Source organism: Parambassis ranga, chromosome 24, assembly GCF_900634625.1.
Source record: "Parambassis ranga chromosome 24, fParRan2.1, whole genome shotgun sequence".
NCBI classification, from domain to species: Eukaryota; Metazoa; Chordata; class Actinopteri; family Ambassidae; genus Parambassis; species Parambassis ranga.
The window spans coordinates 12,564,084-12,587,760 of record NC_041043.1 but is presented as its reverse complement, the minus strand read 5'-3'; the positions used below and the strand labels follow the sequence as shown (position 1 = coordinate 12,587,760).

General features: G+C 43.7%; 3 protein-coding genes across 4 annotated transcripts in view; 2 read left to right on the top strand and 1 right to left on the bottom strand.

Moving 5' to 3' along the window:
- Positions 1-6,987, top strand: part of nkain2 (sodium/potassium transporting ATPase interacting 2) — a 69,206-nt gene extending 62,219 nt beyond the window's left edge. The window contains exons 7-8 of one of the 2 annotated variants that reach the window (XR_003669567.1): positions 3,826-4,828; positions 5,096-6,987. Coding sequence is in view for 1 of the 2 variants with exons in the window: in XM_028396586.1 (XP_028252387.1) it covers positions 3,826-3,835 (10 nt within the window). In the remaining variant the exon portion in view is untranslated. Of the gene's footprint in view, positions 1-3,825 lie in introns of both variants that reach the window. The other variant, XM_028396586.1, reaches the window with a different exon arrangement.
- Positions 6,988-8,370: 1,383 nt separating this feature from the next.
- LOC114428296 (E3 ubiquitin/ISG15 ligase TRIM25-like) lies at positions 8,371-11,222 on the bottom strand. The gene has a single exon (XM_028396584.1). The coding sequence runs from the start codon at positions 9,981-9,983 to the stop codon at positions 8,904-8,906; it is 1,080 nt and encodes a 359-aa protein (XP_028252385.1). The 5' UTR covers positions 9,984-11,222; the 3' UTR covers positions 8,371-8,903.
- A 255-nt stretch (positions 11,223-11,477) lies between these two features.
- Positions 11,478-22,063, top strand: rnf217 (ring finger protein 217). The gene is made up of 7 exons (XM_028396583.1): positions 11,478-12,555; positions 15,682-15,903; positions 16,011-16,175; positions 16,734-16,831; positions 16,913-17,016; positions 18,127-18,198; positions 19,390-22,063. The coding sequence occupies exons 1-7, from the start codon at positions 11,587-11,589 to the stop codon at positions 19,467-19,469; spliced, it is 1,710 nt and encodes a 569-aa protein (XP_028252384.1). The 5' UTR covers positions 11,478-11,586; the 3' UTR covers positions 19,470-22,063.
- Positions 22,064-23,677: the final 1,614 nt, after the last annotated feature.

Here is a 23,677-nt window from a genome sequence, read left to right as displayed (position 1 = left end):
TACATGAGCCTGTAGTGACCTCTTCTAGCTACTAGAGGGACAGTAGGTACATTTATCAATCATGTTTAAGTGATAAGGAGAAAGTAACCTCTTAATTCATCACCCTCTATCTGGACGGAGTGTAAAGGGGAGGGATTCCAGACTTAAAGTGGATAGGAATGGTAAGCCAGCCTACCTGGTCATGGAAGTTGGCCTCTAGGGCTAAAAATAAAACTCTCCAACCAGCTCCTTATACAGTATGGAGGACTCAATATCTGCTGCAGGCAGTGGCTGTGTCCAGAATCACCCTTACTCACTATATAGGGCCCTACGAAGTGAGTAGGTGGTGATTTGGTACTGCTGCATAAATGTGTAGTGAGATTAATTCCTGTATGTATCCCACAATGCATCATTAAAAATAGTAGCACAAGCGATTGTCACTACTTTTTTATTAGCGATATGTACCCTCAGGCATTGCACAAAATATTTAACTACTGGAGGTGGGGCATATTTTTTATATGGCACACACGCCAAGAACCCGATGCGAGTAGCGTCCGAAATGTTTTTTTCATATTTCAACGGAGGTCATTATATAGTCAACAAACTCAACAACAACAACAACAGCGCACTCCCCATCTAGTGAGCGTGGAGGAGGGAGTGAGGAGGTGATGTCAGACGTAGTCACTTTCTTTCATTGCTAATAATAAGTAATGAGTGAAGTGAGTGTAGGAGGTGTTAGCTCTGACTGGAATGATTACACAGCTGATAACTGCCATTGAATGGGATAATAAGAATCACTGTGGACTATCACAGTGTTAAAGACTTTGAATCAGTATTTTGTGCGACCCTTTTGTAAGCAGCAGGAAATAATAAGTGAAAGAAATGCACACCAGTCTGGTCATTATAACCAATTTAAGATTTCCTGTAATGATTTTTTTTTAACGATTGTTCTCATGAAGTCTGCAGAGGATGATATAAGAACGTTCTCACTGCTTCAGCAGAAAGGCTTATTATCTGCAGCTTAGAGTCTCATCAGCTGCAGCGCTTTTATCACTCCCCTCACATGTGGCAACCGAAGGTGGGAAGATGTGATGAAAACCGCCGTAATTAACTGCAGTGACTGTTGTGTGTCCAGGGAGGATGTTGTTGTTGTTGTTGTTGTTGTGTAAACATTTGTTTTGTAAGCCAGGTTCTAGTTTAGGTGGTGATTTCCTGACACTCAAACTGTGGATTCCAGTTTCATCAAGATGGTCTCTTGCTATTCTTAGGCCGTAGAGTCGATAGGATATCAGAAAAATGAGTGTGAGACCGGGCTTAGGCAATCTCACTGTCTGACTTTTGTTCACCCACTGTAACAAAAGAGCAGACAGAATAATAGTTATTGTACTGATGTGCAGCTGGCAGGTTATCAATAACAGAGGTTATTAGAAAAGAGCTGGAGCAAATTAGAGCGAGAGAGACAAACAGAGAAAATGGGATCAAGATGGGAGAGAGAGAGAGAGAGTGGCAGTGAGAGAAAAGACAGGAGGAGGGCTGAATGAAAGAAACACCGACTGATGGATCAAACATAGGACTAAACAAAGAAGAAAGGCAATAAAGGGCCATCCTGTAGTTTTCTGTGTGTGTGTGTGTGTGTGCAAAGCCGTCACACATCATAAATCATCAACCTCCCCTCATGATAATGGCTGCCAACACAAACGAACACACACATTTTTGCACACACGGATGCAGCCACAAACAACAAACAATGATGGCTAGTGCTCCTTTTAATGCACACACACATGTGTATAGATACGCAGACATGTACATATGCACACGCAGCTACAGAAACATGGTCAATATGCTATCACTGCTCCCCAGCTGTTGTCCATTCAGCTTGTTGTTTATTGGCTCTGGCCAGAGGGACCAATAAAACAGCATCAGCTGGACCATCCCAAAGGAAATCTCTCTCTCCCACACACAAACAAACAAACACACACACATAATTTCACTGCCTCCAGACCTTTGTCCTCCTTCATCATCTTAGTGTTGACCTCCACTTAAACAAAAACCATCATACAGGACAGAAAGGGACAGAATAGTATCACCATTAGACAATGAAGTTCATTTCCTGTATCGGTTTCACATGGAAATCACCACTGTCCTGTCCCTTTAGGAGAATAATAGCAGTTTTCATTGATTAGCCTGTCCAGCCAACCTAATTCTTTTTTTCTATTCTATACAAAGAATCAGTCTGGTCTCTGTGGGGTTTGAGCTGGATTTCCAGGCGGCAGTACCAACAGATGAAGAATAAACTCCCTGCTGTTGTTGGTTTTTCCCTAAAAACTTGAAAATTCAAGATGTTCTTAGCAATCCTGCAAATATTTTTAATGAGGCACACAGCATCTCGTTGCATTAAGCCCGTCCCATAAGCGGTCGTACTGAGTGGAACTGGATTCCAGAGCCAGGCTATGTATTGTTTCCAATAGAGCAGACCTGGGCAAAGCACGGCCACGGGCCACACCCGGCCCGCTTGTGTCTTCAATGCGGCCCGCGGACCGTGCACACAATATTAAACAAAGGCAGCAAAAGTCAGCTGTTGAGCACGGCATTACCGGTAACATCTTTCCAACCCTCCTTGTCTCTTCCACGCTGCTATACTGCGTAATCCCATCTACTCTCTGGAGAGACACGGCCGCGCTGTGTACGCTTTAGAAATGCTGCACCACTATGCTGAAATGTACAGTAAAGCACACAGAAACTCCACGGCGCATTCAGATGTTACGGCGGTGCTGCAGCCGACATATTTCATCGTCATCTGCTCTTAAAAAGCACAGATCTTGCCCGATTTTCAGAACTCTGGGATTTGCTACTTTAACTTGTACTTGTAATCTTTACATCATCTGTGCTGCTCTGCACTGTGTGTGTGTTTCAACATACAACCAGCACACACTCAGAGTAGACATGGACACACACACAGAGGAGTAACCAGCAAAAGATTCTTACAATGATGAAAATGTAACAGGAGCATATTTATAAAGGTAGACACTGTGCCAGTGGTCTCCAATTTATATTATTATTTATGAAAAATGTGGCCCTTTGCTTTTCTTATGGAAGTCTATGTGGCCCTCGCAAAAAAATAATTGCCCACCCTTGCAATAGAGGATTATAAAATCAGATTCCAACAATGGTAGATATCATACCATTAGCAGAAAGGAAGGCACAACCACCACCACACATTTTCACTTTGTACCACTCCACTAGTGTCACACAGAAGCCTCATCCATCAGTATATTCATCAGTGTAGTCTTTGGCTGCTAGCATTAGCTCAGTAAATCAGCTGGAAAATAAGTACGCACCATATATGTAAAGCTCTGATAGCAGTGTGTGGATTAAGACACATCAGTAGAACTGCACTAATTCACATCTCTCACACACACACACACACTGTCTTTTTTCTTCATTCTATATATTAAATATTTTGAGGGGAGCCATCAGAGATGCGGTGTACCCATGAGAGTGTTGTGCTCTCTCTCTCTCTCTCTCTTGAGTGTTATTATCTTTCCTAAAACACACAGGACAAGTGCTTTTGATGTTCCCATCAAGCAACATTAAGCTGTTATTCTTATTCGCCAGAGTAAATTACTTCATCGAGGAAGACGCTGAACAAAGTGAAGTGCTTAGCATTTTATTAGAAACCTCTTGACCTTCGATGTGTTTCAATTAAACTGGAAACATCTTTTAAAGCAACAGAACACATTTTGCATCTTTATATATTTATATATGTATGTATGCAGCTCATAATGCCTTTAAATGCTGTAAACACTTTTTGATGTTTTGAACATCCTCTTCTCCTTTTTCTCGCAGGTCAAAATAAACTCAGAAGCTGCTGGAGGAGTGCTGCCTTACCAACACCATCACTGCTTCAAACCCTGCTTTTACTACTCCCACTGTCTTTTTAACAAACAACAACAACAACAGACCCAGACAGGCAGACAGAGAACAGAACAGAATCCACTTACAAATCCCCCAAATACCTGGTCGGAAGGCTTCCTGCAGCTCTCGTCTGTCTGTCTGCTGCTTTTTAACGGCGTTCCTGATGAAACACTGGCCTCGTGTGGTTGATCGTGGTAACTACAGGACATGTGAGCCAAGAGGCCACAGGTCATTGATGATGTGTTTCCTCAGGCTTCCAATCAGGACTCATGGATTACTACTGTAAAAAAAACAAAATAACATCAAAAAATCGTTTCCTGTCGTGGTATCTAACAGCTCTCGTGACCAAAGAGTTAAAAAAAAAAAACAGCCAGAGCTGCATACCTGTTGAATCTCCTCTCCGGATCTTTTTGCTCTTGGTGCCTGACAGATTACACACGGGGGGTGAACCTACTAACAAGACTACCGATCAAGGAATGTCGGACCATTTGTTTGTTTTTCTAAAGTTGTTTTTTTTTGGGACCTCATTGCAAACAGTGACTGTAAACATGGAAGTACACACCTAACGGTTTTTATTTGAATGTGAACTAACAGTGATGATGTGTCTATTTACATGCTCTCATCTCACATGTGCACGTGTACACGCACACACACACACACACACACACATGCATGCACCTACACACACATAAACACTTTTTTTTTACTACTAATGTGAATCTTAAACAATGTTTACACCAGAACTTCTGGCAGAAAAGATGGATGTTTTCTGCCATATTAACACACACACACAGGACAGCTGTACCAGACGTGTCTTGTTGGTGTTTTGCTGTCTGAATATTTTGTCTTCCACCCAAGACAGACACACAAAGGGAGACAGAACAGGACAGAGAGAGAGAGAGTGAGAGAGTCAGCCAGGCATATCTTTCAACAGGTGATTTATTTCATTGTTTTTTCTTAAATTATACATATTTTCCAAACACTGGAAGCCAGATAAAGCACTCAATCAGCCTTATCTTCTGAAACAAACTGCTGTCCTTCTTAACAAAAGCAGCCAGAGAACACACACCCTTCACATAGGTGACAATCACAGTCAGAGCGGCCCGAGTGTTTTCATCACAAAACAACTGTCACATTTATATGGGCAAAGAAAAGCCTCATTATTTAATTTCTAATGTATATTTTCCAAACTGCTCTTTAGAAATGGGGGGAAAGAGCAACAGAGGCTGAATATTTGGCGACAGTGAACGCACCGACTGGCAGACTAACGAGGAAGAAACACCACACCAGAGGAAAAGTCAGTGACTTAGCAGCTCCTGCCCATCTCTCTCTCTCTCTCTCTCTCTTTACGCCTCACTGCTCCAATGCTAATGTTAAAAAAGTGCCAACCACATCACTGCATGGACTTTCTAAAAAAACAAAGCCACAGACTGGAACCAAAAAATAACAGGTCTCAAGTTTACTTTGCAGGGTTTCTGTGTAAGAAGACAAAATAACAACAGTAACGAAAAAAAAAAATCCTCCTTCTATCATCATCCAGCAGGTTTTTGTTTTCATTCTCTTTCCTCTTGATTCCTTCTGGAAACGTGACTGAACATTTTTGCATTTGTGTTGCAATCACCGGACCAAACGTTTGAGGCCTTCTCCTTCTGCAAAGAAACACTTCTGGGGTGGGAAACTCAGTTTCCCCCCTCCGCAGACTGATCTCAAAGTCCACCTTCCACTTATCTTCAGCAGCCGTTTCAGTTTTTGTAACGAAAAACTCTGGTGCGGGTTGCGTTCAAGAGCTGCCGGCCCTGCGAGCCCCGGCAGGGCTCTGCTGAAAGAGAAAGAGAGCTTCTCTGGAAGACAGACAGAAACAACATTTTGTGTGTTTGCATGAGGTGTTTCCAAAATTGTTGCATATTTAATCTCATGCTGCGTGTGACTAACTAGCTACTTAAAACGGGAACTGTTTGGTTTTGTTGAATGCTCCCTTCAGCTCTCTTCAAAGAGTCCTTAAATGTGAACTTTGTGGTTTTTTTCTATAAATAACACAGTCTGAAATGTCTGGCGGAGAAAAAGAATAGCTACTACAATGTAAAAGGATAAAAATGTAACTTTGAACTTCTAGACGTTTTTTATTCACATGTGGCCGTGTTTACTGTTTTTTCTAGTTGACTAATAATGTGCGATGTTGTGTATAAGTGAGACTACGATGTTTTATTTCTTCTAATTGTACAGTGTATTCGAAACGAGAGAGTGAGAGGACGACGGGAGGAGAGAGAGAGAGAGAGAGAGAATTAGTTGCACTATAGCCTGTAATTTTTTCATTAACTGTTTTGTCAGGGCTGCAAATTCACTTTCACTTCAGCACATCGTTTGTTTTTAATAATAATAGTAATAAATATGCAGATGCAGATTAAAAATGTAAATTAGGAGCAGTGAGAGGGGTCACGCGTCTATTATTTCCGAGCTTAATTGAAAACAGAAGTGACACCGTTTGAACTGGAAGTGAATTTATTTGTTAATTTATTCAGTTTAACCAACACTGTGTTGCCATTATGAGTAACCTGGATGGTCCCAGTTTGGCACACTAGAATTAAAATGTGACCCGAAATATGTGTGTGTGTGTGTGTGTGTGGATGCATACATGTGGGACTTTGTACTGCAGTACATTGTGTTTTGTGTCATAGTGAACAGCACAGCAGTTAAACCCAGAGCCTGTAGGCCTGCTCCTAATGTCAGCTTAAAGATGCTTAAACAGCAATAACAGCAGTTGATGATGTATTCTTTTAAGTAATCCACAGTTCGTTATTTATCTTCAGAGCTGCTTTGGACTTTGGAACAGTCAACAGAGCCTCCTGCAGGTCTGTACTCAGACAAACCGCTCAGTGTTTTGTGGATTGAACTGTTTTATCTTAGACAATGAAATTAAATCAAGGGAAAAAACACCTTTAGTGTGGAACTGGAAGACGTCTCTGTGGCTCTGGGTTTTGGGATTTGTTGTTCACCACTGACTATCTTTATGTTAAATCCTTCTCTTTTTATGACGGTTTACCCCACAGGTGACTGACTGTACATAAACATAGACAGCTGGGATTAAAGTAGAGAGTGGAGAAGGAACATGTTCTGTGTCCTCTGTCCTCCTTTTGTATGTGCGACACCTGATTCATGGCGGCTGAACAGCTCCTGTTTCACGCACGTCTGTGTGGACATGCTGTCTCCTCCTTGCATGGCAGCGAGAGCCCTAAAGAAGAGCTAAGGGCTACACTCAAAAATCCTGATTACGTGTTTTTTTTTTTTTTGCTCTCAGCCTCCTTTACAGAGCAAATACAGCAGTAATCAGTAAGAGGAGCAGAGTGCGCAGTGTTCTTACATCACATCTCTGAGATTAGAGTCAAATGAAACATGCAGCATCCACCTCATTAGGACTAAAAACATCCTGAGTGAGCGATGTAGTCCTCTGATGTGGATGTAAAGGCTGCTGACTGAAATATTTATTTGTATTCGGTGCATGCTGTCCTTTCTTTGACCCACTCCGTGTGGAACAAACACGCTCCTGAGAACATCGGATGGCGTTTCAAGGCTTCATGGAAAGTCTTTTTTTCACATTGTTGGCAAAAATGTGTTCGTTCATTCTTCAGTCTGTCACTATAGAGTGTGTTTATATGGAAGTCCTGCTTCTCTTTTCACCACTATTATCATTATTATTGCTAACACAACACACAGAGGCTAAAGCAACATATGAAATACTGTATAAAGGATCACATTGCACCAAACACACAACATGCTTATTGCTATAGCTGACTGCAGATCAGCCTCTTAGCATTTGAGCTAGCTTGCCTAGTATGTCTAGCTAAGTGAAAAGCAGTGCACTTTGTCCAATCATTCACTTAAAGGTGTAGAAATGTTTTATCTAAAGCCATTTAGCATGTTAGAGCTACGTGTAGCATGTAGCTTCATGTTACTGTTTTTAGAATTAAGAGGACTGGCTTCAATAAATGAAAAAAGAAAACACTTTGTGAAAATATTATCCATTTTCAAAACCACTTTGTTGATCAGGGTCATTGAAGCAAGAACAAGGGCGGAGTGCGACATTCACTTAAACGTAAATAATCCAAAACATTTTAATTCTCCTTAAATTTCTCCTCTTTGTGAAATTCAGGTGAAAACTTGAATGAATGATCCGGGACGCTCCTTTAAGGACAGACTGTGAACACTTCCAGGACATTCTCCACTGGTTTCTCCATCAAATGTCAGGACACATTCATTGATTAGTCAGTCAATACAAATGATCGTCACCTCTACGTGATGTTCTGAAGCAAAAAGTCATCATGGAAAGTTCTTAATAAAACTTAATGTATAAAACAATGAATGTGAGACTGACACATGAAATAATGATGAAAACAATCCTTTACTACACTGATGTAAAAACAAATACAGAAACCAAATAAGAGCTTTAATAACATTTCTTTCTGTCTGTAGCATCAAGAGAAGAGACTTCACACGGCACAACTCACATGAGGAGGAAAGGCCGATCCAGAGTCCAGCATAGAGAGGCTGAGTGAATGTGGTCTGGACTGTGTGGAGGAGAGTCGTGGTTTCAGAGATGCTGTAGAAGGACAGAATACCTGCTCTGTGGTCCAGGTACACTCCTACTCTGGAGGAAGAAGGACCTGAGACCTCAGTGAGGATGTGTACCTGTTTTGGTAACATTCTAATGTCCAAGATTTGTCATTACGTCCAAATACGCATTCTTTCCGTCCTCTACTGATTCGTTCGTATGTGACTGCTACAGAAACTCCTCCTCTTCTTCACTCCACCTCCCAGTAACAACAACCAGTTCGACTCGCTCTGCTCAGGACCTGACACCCTTTGAATCTGTCTGGATGATCAGAATAAGGCACGTGTTACTTTTCCGTTCCCCTCTGATGGTTTCAGCTGTCTCGTGTGCTGTGAGTTCACATGAATACTGCAAGAATCTAGCTCTGGTCTGTGGCTCTGGTTCTGACAGTAAAACATCCACTTCAGTCAGTGAGACGTTTCCACTTCTGTGTCAGAGTGTTCTGTAGTTTGTCTCTGACCTCTGACACAGCTGCTGTCACACCCTCAAAGTGCCTCAGAGGACGGATGATGATGCTGGATGAGTGTGTAGACTCACTGAGTGCTGACAGTGAGCGGTAGTTGTGTAGAAAGTGGATGTGGTCCTCTGTGTGTGAGAGCTGCTCCAGCTCAGCGGCTTTCCTCTTCAGCTCAGTGATCTCCTGCTCCAGCTGCTCCTGACACTCTTTGGCTCGACTCACTTCAGCTTTCTGCTGGGATCTGACCTGCTGCTTCACATCAGAGCTTCTTTTCTGGATCAGACGGATCAGCTCAGCGAAGATCTTCTCACTGTCCTCCACTGTTTTATCAGCAGAGCGACTGAAGTCCGACACCTCCTGTTGGAGCAGCTTCACATCTCCCTCTCTGTCATGGACTCTCTGCAGGATTTGTTCGCGACTCTCCTGGAGCTCCTTCTGCTTCTCAGCTCTCTCTGCTGCAGCTGAGACTGTTTCATGGCCTTTATGTTCATCCATACAGCAGAGATAACAGACAGACTGCTGATCAGTGCGGCAGAAGATCTTCATCACCTCATCATGACGAGAGCAGATGTTGTCCTCGAGGTTCTTGGAGGGCTCCACCAACTTGTGTTTCTTCAGCTGAGGCACATTATAATGAGGCTGCATGTGTTTCTCACAGTAAGAAACCAGACAGACTAAACAAGACTTTTTAGCTTTCAGTTTTCTTCCAGTGCAGACATCACAGGCCACATCTTCAGGTCCAGCATAGCAGTGATCAGCAGGAGCAGCTTGGAGTCCAGTGTTCTTCAGCTCCTCCACTATTTCTGCTAACATGATGTTTTTCACCAGGTCAGGCCTCGATGTGAAACCCTTCCTGCACTGAGGGCAGCTGTGGATTCTCTCCTCATCCTCTCTGTTCCAGTGGCTTTTAATACAGCTCATGCAGTAGCTGTGTCCACAGGGAATCACCACCGGATCCTTCAGTAGATCCAGACAGATGGAGCAGGAGAGCGCTTCTTCATCCAGCTTGACTCTTTTGTGCGCCATTTTACCTCTGAACAGCAGTGAGTGAACAAGTTTCACTTCCACATATTTGAAACTAGTTTGAACATCACATGTCCCTGCAGCAGCCTGTCAGCATGTTGGTTCCACCTCTCTGCAGGTCTGAAGGGGAGGAAATCAGAAACATGGTTACAGAGAGCAGCTGCTGTGTTTGAGAGCAGGAGGAAGAGGGGGGGGGTTACCAGACTGAGTCATTCCAGGAAGAGCCATCTGTACACAAACCCTAAAAATACTCTTCGCCTCAACGTTTCAGGTCGTCTCATTAAAGTGGGTTTAATGAATTTTTGTAGTTGCAGCTGTATCAAACGTGATAAACTGCAGCATGTCTGGAAAGTCTTTTGACTACAACACCTCCAGCTGTCCATCCTCTTCTTTGCTGGTGATCAAGGGCGGAGTGGGTACGGACAGGGACAAGAAGAGGCCAGGATTTATTTGTCATTAATTAATATTTTCCGTACTGTAATAAAGCATTTATATTACGTGCCATTAAACTCCCGGGCTGAAAAGTTGTCCCCCTCCGCCCCTGAGCAAGAGAGACCCAGACCTCCCTGTCTCCAACAACATCCCCCAGCTCCTCCTGGGGGACCCTTAACTGCTCCCTGGCCTGCCGGGAGATGGTGTCCATCCACTGAGTCGATGTAGTCGTCTCTTCCCAGATTGGATGTGCCTGGCAAACCTCCAAACAGAGACACTCATCCTAACCTATCCTTCTCATTCCAGCTACATCACAGCTGGTTGCAAACTGTTTAAGTTCAGGCTTTATTCAGGCCGTGGCACGGTGAACCAGCAGATATCAAAGGGGGCCTGGGAGCAAAATCAATCTACGTGTGGTGGACGTGGAGAAGGCTTACTATGTCCAAGAGGGATTCTGTGGGAGGTTCTCCAAGGTGCCTCAGCTGCGTCTGTGTCCGTCCACATGCTTTGAAGTGGGTGTTGGACTCTGCAGGGACAACACTTTGTCTCTGGCTTGTGATTTTCATAGAGAGGACTATAATCCAGCATAATTTAATTTAATTTGATTTAATTTCTTGATTGTAGATTTTTTCTGATTTTAACAACTACATAATAATAATAATAATAATAATAATAATAATAATTGCTGGTTTTGACCCAACTTAAAGGTTAAAAAAATGACTCTGATCACATGATGAAGGTAATAATTATGTAATTAGCTCCTTCCGGTGTGTACAAGAATGACTTAAAGTACTTTTTGAGGCAGGAATAAGCGCTCAGGCACTCTGTAGAGGCCTTGAGCACTTTTTGGCAGGTGGGAAACGTAGACGAGCATCAGACAAACAGCTGCAGACACTCGGCGGCTCCGTGCGCGCTCCCGCGACGGAAGTCAGTTTTTGGCAGACGATCAGTTTTTGGCACACAAAAAATGATGAAGTAAAAGTAAAAACATTTGCTCTGGTCCTGTCTGCTCTCCACCACTAGGCTTCCCATCGGCCCGTCGCTGCTCTCCCGCATGATGTCGACGAAACCCGGAAGCAGCGCGCAGCCTCAGCCTGCTTTGTTTTGTTTTGGTGGAGGAGTCAGCAGCGAGTCACAGACGGGGACGACCACCCGGGAGAGAACCGCTCGCTAAATGGGGAGACCCGGAACGGGAATGGAAGATGACGGACCGATAGCTGACACCTGTGACATGCCGAGTTTTATCAGCAGCTTCGAGGAGGGGAGAGTTAAAGTGTCCCGCAACCTGCCGACACAAACTTCCCTCACGGACGGTAAAGTTGAGCGGCCTGTCCGGGATTTGAACCGACGTGTCACCAGAACAAACTCCCGGTTATCACTCGACGGGGGCGAGCGGGAGAGGAGCGGGGAGGAGGAGGAGGAGGTGGAGGAAGAGGAGGAGAAAGATGCGGAGGGTAACAACAACAACAACTGCAACGGCGGCGGAGGAAGAAGAAGAGCGAGCAAGAGGAGGAGGAGGAGGAGGAGGGCGAGCGCTGTCGAGATTTGGAGGAGGAATCTCGGGGACAGATCTCCCTCACTCCGCCTGAACACAAACAGTCGGATGCAGCGCGGCGACTCCGAGCAGGACACCCGCCATGGATGCGCTAAAAACGGCCACGGAACTGAAGGCGGAGAGCGTCACAAGCAGCCGGACGGAGAAGCGGGAACAAACAGCGAGTGTTCGGCGGTGACATGTCAGCGCCATCATATGGGGAACAGCGAGGAGTCCCACGTTTACTGCACTGTTTACTGCATCGCTAACGACAACCATGGAGGCGACGGTGAAATCACAGCCCGCGGTGACGCGGTGACACCTGACGGGGTAGAAATGGACTTGGAGACGGGACAGGACGCTGATGATGATGATGATGGTGGTGGTGGTGGTGGTGGTGATGGTGATCCGAGTCCTGAACCGGCGCTTTACACACTGGATGACTTGGTGGACCCGTTCGGGGTTTTGTCCCACCGGCTGTTCGTGGAGCAGGCCGGTGCGGAGGTGCAGAGCTGCCGGGTGTGCCTGGAAGAGAAAACAGTCGCATCCCTGCCCTGCTGCAGGAAGGCCGTGTGTGACGAGTGTCTGAAACTCTACGTCAGCTCCCAGGTGGGTGAGGAGGGGTGAGGGAGGGAGGAGGGGGGAGCTGTTGTCCTCAAGCTGCAGAAACACAATCTCCTCTGTCACACTTGTGTGTTTTTTTTTAATGTGCTATATTTGGCCCCCACTCAGGGGCCAGCCCTGGTAAACCTCCACAGTCCACACACACACACACAGACTCTTCACTGGAGAATAATAATCCAGAATATCTAATCCTAACATCATCTACAGGTCTCCTTATCACGTGATTAAATATTCTGTGTGTGAATCTGGGTCACAATTACACATGCTGCACTAAAACTGGGACCTGGCAGGAACAGTTTTCACAGTGGTGGACTCTGTTGAGGTCTCAGGACCCCTTCCAGAACAGCTGATCATCTAGGTTGACTCTACATATTCACCCCAAAATGCCATTACCTTGGCGTCCCAGGCCCATCCAGAAGTATTTTTCAGACTAAAAAGATTAATTAATGATTGATAAATGAATATTTACATCCATTAATCGAAGATGTTTGTGGTATAACTGGTATTTTTGTTGGAATAAACATGCACACCGTGCCTTTTTACAGTCACTTTAAGGCCTCTGCTACTGTAACTACAGTCAGCTTTAATCTGTTGAGATAAAACAGCTTCTATCGGCCATTCAGACTTTTTATCTGCGTTCGCGTTGCTTTGATAACAAGCATGAATAATCACACAAACACAGAGACGAGCAGACACTCTGCTGATAAACGCACCCAGGATGAGAAGGGTCATGTAAACGATCCTGTGTAGGTGGATTTTTTTCTGTTAATGCACTGCAGGAGGATTTTTTAGCACGCCTGGTTTTAACCCCTCAGTAGGCAGGTACAGTCATCATGATGTTTGGGTCACTGTGGAATGACAGGCAGGGTGTAGACATCACAGTCACCGGTGTCCTCAAAACAAGCAGTAATCCTGAAGATATTCACAAATAAATAAGGTACAATAACTGTTTGCTTCTATGAAATAACAACAATTAGTGATTTATATGATGCTAATCCTTTTGTTGTTGAACTCTGTCCTCTAATTGGAAAAGTTTTAGCACCTTATCAGTTATTTAAAGGTAGGGTAGGACATTTTGAAAACTCAGTGAGAGTCAGCCAGATTTCCAAAGTAAACACACGCCCCTTTCTCTTGGAGCTCATCCCGAAGCCACGCCTCCAATCACATGGACGCGTATTACGCTGAAGACGAGCTGCGGTCTGTGACTTCGGCCATCATGCACGTATCTCTCTGGTGAACGCAGAGCAGGAAGAGAGTGACAACCAGCCAATACTCCACGCAGGGTCCACCCGGAGGATTGGCTGATGTTTTTAGTGTTTTATAGCTTCCACAGATGATTCATATTCTTCGTTTTAATGCGAAACTGCCGAACTAATTGGTTGCTATCGGATTGCAAAGAGAAGTTACACTAATTTAAGAAAAAGTGCATCAGAATGAAATCTCCTACCCTACCTTTAACTGTGTGTTGAACAATCTCAACTCTATCTAAGTTATCTTAGCTAGCTACCTCAACTATTTAAGTACGTATTCTGTGTTAGCTCCAATCCAACTGCTAGCTGCCTCAGGTGCTTATCTGTCTTAACTCTTTATATATCACTGTTCGGCCATTATTTTCAGCTAACTGTATCTGTTTGTGTGTTAACTCCAGCAGTCTAAATGCTAGCTACCTCAACTCTAACACAGTTAGCCTACTCTTTGCTAACTGTTTATCCATTGCTTTGGGCTAACTAAGTGCTAATGTATTAGCTATTTAAACATAGTGGATTTAAACAGTTGTGTTGATGTGTTAGCCCTAGCAATCCAACTGCTAGCTACCTCAACTTTTTAGCTGTTTATCTATTAATTTTAGCTAACTAACCATTTATGTATCACCTAGCCATCTAACTGCTAGCTATCTCACTCTTTTTACCGTTACTTTACATGGCATCACTTATTTGTCCGTTAGTCCTTTATTTCCTATATTTGTTTAATGTTTGGATAGTAAGTATGAGCTCCAGATCCACACGTGAGACTGCTGTGATTGTTTGATTCTTTGAATGTTTGACTTACAGCCATTCGTTGTTTGGCCCTCAGTGTGATGCTTATGTTGGGTTATGATTTATATTAGGAGGATAATGAGAATACGGAATAACAGGCCACACTCAGAGGCACGTGTGTTTGAGAGAGAACCTGTCCAACCGGCCTGGCAGTGGTCACCACAGCCGTGCTGTTGTGGCAACTGTAACAACACATCTCTAAAGCCTGCAGAGGATACATTTTCGTGTGTGTGTGTTTGCACACGTGCTGCAGAGGGATGTTGGGTGTGACGCCATCAGAGGCTGCCGCTATTGTTCTTTGCTTTCTATCCGCTGCCATTTCACATACACTCACAGGGGCATAATGCCTGATCATGTGTCAGTACAGCAGGTGTAGAGACACAGAAAAAGTGTGAAATGAAAAGAAAAAGATGCCCTGAGAGGACACAAATACAAAAAAAGTTACCTTGATGGTAACAAAAAAAAACGAGAAAAATGGTTCATGGTGTCTATTTAATCCTACCTGTGAGGCTGACTCTAAGCTGAGATCTGAATGTAAGCACACTGGTGACAAAGTTTGCCTGTAACAATATGAAACACGCACTGATTTCACAGAGACAGCATTAAGTGTCAGCTTACTTTTGGCCTTTTGGTAGAGTACGTCTGTTTACCTTGACTTTGCACATATTTGAGAAAAGCCCAAAGCACAAATCTGTGAATGTTTGAAGTTAAAGTTAACTAGTGTTTGACTGGATAAGGTCCTGTTTGGCAACCGAGCACATAGTCTAATCTAATGCATGTCTGTGTGTGTGCTTTGATACACATTAACATCCACTCTGTGCACTGCATCCTTCAGTCTCCATTCGTCTACCTTCCCCTCCACCTGTGAATTATTTCCCACCATAGTTGTGAATTTATCCCCCTATACAGCAGAAAAGTCCATCACAACCGTCATCACACAGTTCTTCGGCTTCCTCAGATCCAGCTGCTTCAAGTTTTTCAATGAAAAATCACCCAGATGACTGAGAATCTTCATCATCAGTACAAATACATTCTTCTGTACAATGCTTAATCAGCTCTCTGTGATGTCTGCTAGGTGCGAGTGGCCAAAGCTCTCATCAGCTGTCCAATCCCAGAGTGTAGTGGAAACCTAGAGGAGGGAGTAGTGATGTCACACTTGGCCAACGAGGACATGGCAAAATACCGCTACTTTTTAGAGCTCAGTCAGCTGGATGCGAGCACCAAGCCATGCCCACAGTGCAGCCAGTTCACCTCTCTGAGGACGCACAACCCAAACCGCTCCGAGCACAAGTATAAGGTAAGATCTACACTATCTACACGTCTGCTGACTCCTGAATTGTGTCTCCTCCAGGGGTTTCGTTGGTCTGTTTGTGCCTAAACATCTGTCTCCTGTCCCTGCTGTAGATCCAGTGTAGCAACTGCCAGTTTGTGTGGTGCTTTAAATGCCACGCGCCCTGGCACAACGGGCTCAAATGCCGCGAATACAGGAAAGGAGACAAGCTGCTACGAACATGGGCGAGCGTCATCGAGCATGGACAGAGAAACGCACAGAAATGTCCACAGTGCAAGGTAAGAGCTGGTGTGAGCGCTGAGAGGACACACACACACACGCAGTGGAAAAGTGTCCACAGGGGAGGAGGAGGAGTCAGTGGTTGACTGATGAAGGGTGGGATCAGTGTAGATGAATGAATCAGTGGAGGTTAGGAAGCATGCAAGCATGGACCGATGATGGATGTGGAGCTGCAAAGAAGGGTACAGGTGCACAGATGTAGAATGCACGTCGAACAGCAGAGCAGTGACACGTCGACAGTAACACTGCTGTGTACATCTATGCCTGGTAGACTCACTGGCATCTCTCAGACTGAAGGAAGACATAAATTAAGCTAATTGCAGGTATGCAGGATCCGTCTGCTCGCAGTGGCAAACACTTTCCATCTGTGTTTGGCACACTGCGGCTCCATATCTGAATGCCCTGAAAGCACAAAGAGAGGATCATGTTTAACTGTGAAGCCAACAAACTGATGTCAAACCAAGCAGTGATGCACTTTATTCACATGTTTGCACTGAGCTGTTTGTGTGGTGGCCTGTGTTAAATCATCAATCACACATTTACACTCTGATCTTTAGATCCACATCCAGCGTATAGAGGGGTGCGATCACATGACTTGTACGCAGTGCAACACTAACTTCTGTTACCGCTGTGGAGAGCGTTACCGACATCTGAGGTGAGAGTCTTGCACTTTTCTTCGATACCTTCCGCCGTCTTTTCTCACCTCACTGATTGGACCCTTATTTTGTTGTGTCAGATTTTTCGGAGACCACACGTCCAACCTCAGCGTGTTTGGCTGCAAGTATCGCTATCTCCCCGACAAGCCTCATCTGAGACGGCTTGTTAGAGGGTCTGTGTGTGGTGAGTGTGTTCTTCTTATTGATTGCTTATTGATTGGGTTATTTTTCTGTTTTTGTTGTTGAGCTTTACATTTATTTACTGTTAGTTGTCCACCATTAGAATAGAAAGCTCTGTGTGGACGTGTGTGTGTGCAAGTCGGTTCCCATAGACCTGCATGTTAAAATGTCAAACCTAAAAACAGAAGGTAAGAAGATGTAACAACATGTCAGAGGCCTCTGAGGCCTTACTATGTTTTGTTATGTCGCTGTTCCTCCTGCACACACGCATGATCATGGTCAATTACTATGTTTTTTTAGCAACTGTCCAGAATGCACCTATATCTGTGTATTTGACTGCACTGTTGCCAAATTCAATGCATTGTTTCCTCGGACTCACTGTGACTCTGCTCTTCATGATTCAAACGGAGCCAGCAAACACCACTTAGGCTGCACTCAGCTGGGGATTATAATTGTGTATCATAGTGAAACATGGATGGAAATAGCAGTGCAAATAGCCTTTAATCTCTTCATGTGTTAGATAACCATGCAGCCCTGCTAGCAGCCTTGTGAAGCTGCACTGTGTGTCCAGAGGTGAATACTAACATCAGCCTGCTGAGACTTTCCCTATGTCAGTGTACTGTGTAGCATGATCACAATTGTAGCTCAGTGTTAGCAGGCTAATTAGCACTGTACAACCAAAAAACGGCCAAAAAAATCATCTGGTATTCTGCTGCTGCTTTCCATATTGACCTGTAGCAGAACTTCGTCTTATTAGAGTCCAGCTTTAATTAAGTATGGAAGTCTCACATATCAAATTATGTTCGCTGTAATTATCATCAGGCATATGCAGAAGGAAGCCTCCGGGAAGCTGAACTCCTCTGATAGATCTGTTTCCCTCTGCTCTCCATGACAGCCACAGCTAGTTATACCAGCAGGACGCCTGTGAACAATTTGTCCCCTAACAAGAACCATTCGCCCATTACCGCACACGCCGGTGTTATCATGCCATGCATGCGCCGTTAGCGGCTAACATCTTTCTTTTGATAGGGAGCATTTTTAGTGTAGGTGGATTAGATAACTAGCTGCACCCTGCTGACTGAGCGTCTTCCTCCCTCTGTCCCTCTCTCTGCAGCCACCAAGGTGCTGATCGCTCCAGTGGTCATTCTGCTGGTGGTGGTGCTTGGAGCTCTTGCACTGGTGATAGGTAAAATAATTATAACACACATGCTGACACATGCACATCATCTAGTGTGTGAAAGTCTAACACACACAACAGATTGTTTGGTCCAGTTACTCACTGTTACTTTGCTGTCCATGCGGCCACTGCACAAGCTGACCTGACTGGACTCTTTGGGTCTTCATATTAGACAAATATAACATCAACATATAATCTTTTTACACCGTGCAAGTGTTTATTTAGCAAAAATAAAGGCAAAAACAGGCCTGACTGAACTGAACATGTACAGTTTGTTTGAGTTGTGAGGAGGAAGGCTCCTCTGTCTAAAAAGCACATGGATGCCCGACTCACAAAACTACATCCTGAAGAAACCACAACGCCTGTGGAACGATGTCCTGTGGACGGATGAGACCAAAGTGAAGTTGATCATTAATACCAATGTACTCACAGTCATTGAGTGGGACTGTGCACTACTCTGTATACCGGAGTGTTCTAGAGGCAAATGTGAGGCCATCTGTGGAAACTGGGTCATGAAACAGGACAATGGTCCAAAGCAAATCAGTAAATCAGTACATCAGAATGGCTGAAGTTTTGGAATGGCCTAGTCAAAGTCCAGACCTCAAGACATGGACTATTCCTCCACCTTGATTTGAGAGAAGTCATACAGGAAACCAGTACTTCGACTTGTTGCTACCAGAGGTGGATCAATTGGTCATCGCTAAATAAATAATGGCGTGGTGAAAAAAACGTACGCTTTCATGTAAGAAGGTTCCTCTCAAAACCTCAGAAGTCTGACTTCTGTCTGACTCCTAGAGCTACGTCTGCCACCTCATCTGCTCTCCGAGTCTTTTGTCAGGCTGTATTGTGTAGCAGTGAGGCCTCGGCTGAACTGTAATTAGTGTTAATCTCTTTCCCGTGTCTGTAAATCTGACAGATGATCTGCTGCAGACTGATATGTCATGATGGCAGATTCATATTAAGCTTCGTCATTAATAGAATCAGTGTTGTGCGGCTGTCGCTCCACAGTCCTCTCTGTTTCATCTCAATTCATTTCACGTACATGAAATCGGTTTACATCCTGCTACGATGTAGAATAATCAAATTAAATCCATATAGTGATGACAGCCAGAGAATTCTGATGTACACAAATAAGAACTGATTCATAAAATGATCTTCAGTGATCGCTGTTTCTCCTCTCTCCTCTTTCCTCGCCTGCAGGTTTGGTGTTTTTTCCAGTCTACTATGCGTGTATGAGGATTAAGAAGCAGCGCACCCGAGGCTCTGTACAATGTTTCTGAAACCTATTCTGTATCCAGACTGCACGCACACACACACACACACACACACACAGCTTGAAAAGTGGATGACCACATCTCCTCAGGGACGGACAAGCCAGCCTGAGTCATCACAACGCTCTGAGACCAACATCACAAATGTAACACTGGCAGTTAGCGAGGACCTTTCAGATGGAAGGAAGTCAGGCCTGCATAATTGCACATTATCACATCCGCATTATTTATATATATATATATATAAATATATATATATATCGCACGGGACTGTGCTCCTGCAAAAAGGAACGCTTCATCTGGACGCTGGATATTTATGCAGGAACAGGAATCCAACATGTGGTGAAGTCTGAAGGACACACACGTCGTGTACGTTGCTTTTCACCTATTCTTTACAACTGAATTCACGCGCTGTGGACACACTGCAGGGAGTAGCAGCAGTGCAGATACGGTTACTTCTTTGTCACACTTTTAACAACAGAAACAGCTATACTTCAGGATCTGAACACAGCTGAACAGGCAGATGCGGTAACACCCGAGGAAAAGAAGCTCAGAGTGCTGGTTAGCATTGATGTCACGATGTAGGAATTTTGGGTACTTTGATAGGATAATCCGGGATTTCAAACTTTTTGGTAATATTTTGTCATGTTTTTGGGTCTAAATGGTCAGTAGAGAGATAAATGTTGTTGTTATTAGAGAGATTGCTGCTTTGTTTGTGTTTTGTGGACAAGCAAAGTCAAGAATTGAGGGAGCTTCTTAGCCGTAATGTGTGTTTGTGCCATGTCTCTTTAGATAAATGCTGCTGTAAGTGCAGACAGACCTGCTGCAGACAGAGTGAAGGTAGATGATGCTATTGGCTGAAGTTATGTTCAGCGTGACTGCAGACTCATTCCCTCTGATAATGTTCTTGCTTAATATTGGCCTTTTTTTTGCCCTGTATTAATCATTTAGACCCCAAAAGATGACAACATAAACAAACCTGGTTTGATACTGGAAACTGTGTTGAGGCACTGTAAAAACACAGAGCCTCACCGCTGAGTGACACAGCAACATGAGGAAATATGTGTTGTTTTTTTTTAATATTTATGCTTTTTGTGCTGCAGTTTGGCAAGAAAATCTGGAACAAGCCATGCCGGAGAAATGACTTCTCACTAAAAAGAGGAGGAGCTGGATGTTTTAATGAACTCTTGTTCTTCTTCTTTCTTTCTCTGCTGGAGACTGGGCTTTTGTTGAATGCTTAAAAAATTTCCACTGCAATTTGAGTCTTCGACACACACACTGTGTAAAAAAAAAAAAAAACGATGTGAAAGGCAGGGTGATACTTGACTATTCTCGGCCAGCCTGGATCACATGGACCCTGCCTGGTCTCAGATTCTTGCTAGAAGGTTTGAAACTTGGGTGTGTACTCAGCCCTAATAGTGACACACACAGTCACACACACACAGATTCAACCGATTTCAATATGAAATACTGAAAGCACCTTTTAGGATTTTAACAAGCCTGCACTGCACTCTTTCTCTCTCTGTCCCTGTCTTCCTCACTGTCCTTTTGTCCCTCTTATCTGGTGGTGCCTCACACACACACACACACACACACACACTCAGTCTGGTATGTTGGCTCTGCTGTGCCCACACATTGTATGCCAGTATCTGCATCATCAAAAAAAAAATCTGCTGTGCCAAAACAAACTGCTGAATGTGGCCGGACAGACCATGTCCTTTTGTTGTTTTTTTTCTTTGTTCTTTTAGTCGTTGGCAAAGTTTGGACTGGTGGTGGTGACATCAGATGGACATCACACCATAACAAAGACATATACTGTACAGTCTTCATGTGTGTATTGTTGTGGTCTGGTTAAAACCAAAGAGCTGTAGACGGGATGTCATTTAGATTTCAGGTTGCGGTGCACTGAACACGTGATTGTGTCCGGATGTGAGGCTGATGTTGAGCATTGACGTACAGATGTTGCCCCTCATTCACTTACACTAGCATTATCGCACATACACTCACACACACACAGACTGCTGCCAGGAAATAGGCGGTTTGCAGCAGCTGTAAAGGTCACCACCTGGCTGCCCTTCACTTATTCTTGTCTCCTCCCTGCTGTTATTCTTTTCAGTTTGTTTTGCTGCTTGTTCCGAGGTGTGACTGTCTTTATTTACATGAATCGGAGCTTTTTTTATGTGAAATCTGAATGCTGTAAAGTCACGTACAGTTGTTTTTTGTTTTTTTTTTTTACTTCTCTATGAAGAGATCTGGTTTTTGTTTTGGTGCGGACATTATAACGGCTTAAGAAAAAAACAGAAAGCACAAGCTGTCTGCACGCAGGAGATGATAGAGCACAGGGATAGAAGTGTGTGGAAGGACACCATGATGTGGTGGTAACTGGAAACAAACATCCTGACTTTATGGGATTCATGTTACAGCACATTTCTTCACCGAAAGGCATGCTTTATTATCCCAGGGATCTGAAAATATATCGTTACACACACACATTGATCTTTAATGATCAGAGATCCTGTTGTTTGTGCCACAGAAATCACTTCCTGGTACATTTGCCTGGAGCTGCCTTGCAACTGTATTTAATTTCAGGAACCAAAGAAAAAGCACTGTGGTGTGGATAGAACTTGGAAATGACTTGCCAACACTGACTGGGCCATATCTGGTACTGAGAACAGGAAATATTTATTAGTCAACACTGGGAATTTGAATGTCTAAGTTATGGGCCAAACAGAAACATGTACCTCTCTGCTGGGTCTTATGTGCGTAAATGGTTTATGTGACTGCTCGGGTAGTAACAGGGTTCCTGAGACTTGACTGTAGTTGTATGTAAACATATTTTTTGTCTTACTTGCTCCTTGTATTATTGCCCAAAACTCTGATCCAAGTGCCTTAAAAAAACTACCAAATCCAGACACCAGCAAAAAAATCTGGCAGGATTTTTACATTCACAGCATCACAGACGTTCATAAATGTAATAAAAACAGCGATAAAATGAATAAACACACTTTCCTCTCTGTGAAGAGCATCATCATGGCTGCGTTACAACTCATTTTCATTGATAAAAAGAAGAAGACTGAATTTAGAGAACTAACTGTGATGATGTCTGGGTTTGGTGTTTGCGTGAGCAACAGTACATCGAGCAATTATTTGACAACATCATAATGTGACGTGCATGTTGATCGATGGCAGGAACCCTGTGCTACTGAAACTACACTGACAGGAAGAACTGCTGCTGTTTCTCTGACATGCGATTTATGTTTTAATGTCAGAAACCTACATGTTGTAATGTTTCCATTTCAACTACTCACCCACAGAAACAGCTGTTCTGTTCATTATCTTCACGATCACAGCTGTGACAGGAGGTGTCGAGTTAAAGCACCAAACATTTGGCCAAAGTTCTTTGCTTACTGATTTTTTTTTGTTTGTGTGTATAAATAGACACTGATAAGACGCCATCCTGGTGTTGTTGTTGTAACAATTAGTCTCTTTATTTTGTCCAATGAGTTCTTTGTTTTCTGGGCCGTTGTGTTTGGCTAATAATTCTAGCCTTATGTTACAGGTCCATTAATATTAGCATACAATGGAGCCTTCACATGGGCTGTAGAATAGACCAGCTGACAAACCTGTGACCTGGTGAACCCTGTCACAGCCTCGCCATTTTATGTGTCAACTAAAAAAAAAACCAGCCATCTAAATAGCAGGGCTCCTAATGTGAAGGAAAGCTGTGTTTGTTGTTTTTTTTTTTATACCCATTGTGTTTTAGTTGTGCGGCACCCTCCTATTAATGGATCTGTTACCCCGACATACAGGAAAATATGCAGATTAAAATGAACAGCTGATATATAGTTTCTTTTCTATAGTTGGATTTCTGAGGTACCACAATCCAGGGTGTAAGCTACATCCCAAATAAATACATTTGTACTTTTGCACAAGTTAAACCGTCACTTTATTCAGACTCATACCAACCTCACTTCAGGCAGTGGTTGCTCTGTAGAGATAGACCGACGTGGCTGACGTGGGACTCACGCAGTGATCATACCAAATCTGCTTAGGGACAACACATCCCTGGTTGTTTTGACTCAGGGGACCTGATTTATTGATGTTTCAGTACACAACTTTATTTTTTTTGTTGTTGTCCTATCAATCGATGCAAACATGCAACGTGTTTATGCACCTTCATTTCCAATAATATTTCAAAGAAAGATGTCTTGTTTGCA

Coding starts and splice junctions, on each gene's coding strand:
- rnf217 (XM_028396583.1), top strand. CDS start 11,587: ATGGGGAGACCCGGAACGGGAATGGAAGATGACGGACCGATAGCTGAC. Junction 15,904..16,010: donor GCTCCGAGCACAAGTATAAG/GTAAGATCTACA, acceptor TCCCTGCTGTAG/ATCCAGTGTAGCAACTGCCA. Junction 16,832..16,912: donor GAGCGTTACCGACATCTGAG/GTGAGAGTCTTG, acceptor TTGTTGTGTCAG/ATTTTTCGGAGACCACACGT.
- LOC114428296 (XM_028396584.1), bottom strand. CDS start 9,983: ATGGCGCACAAAAGAGTCAAGCTGGATGAAGAAGCGCTCTCCTGCTCC.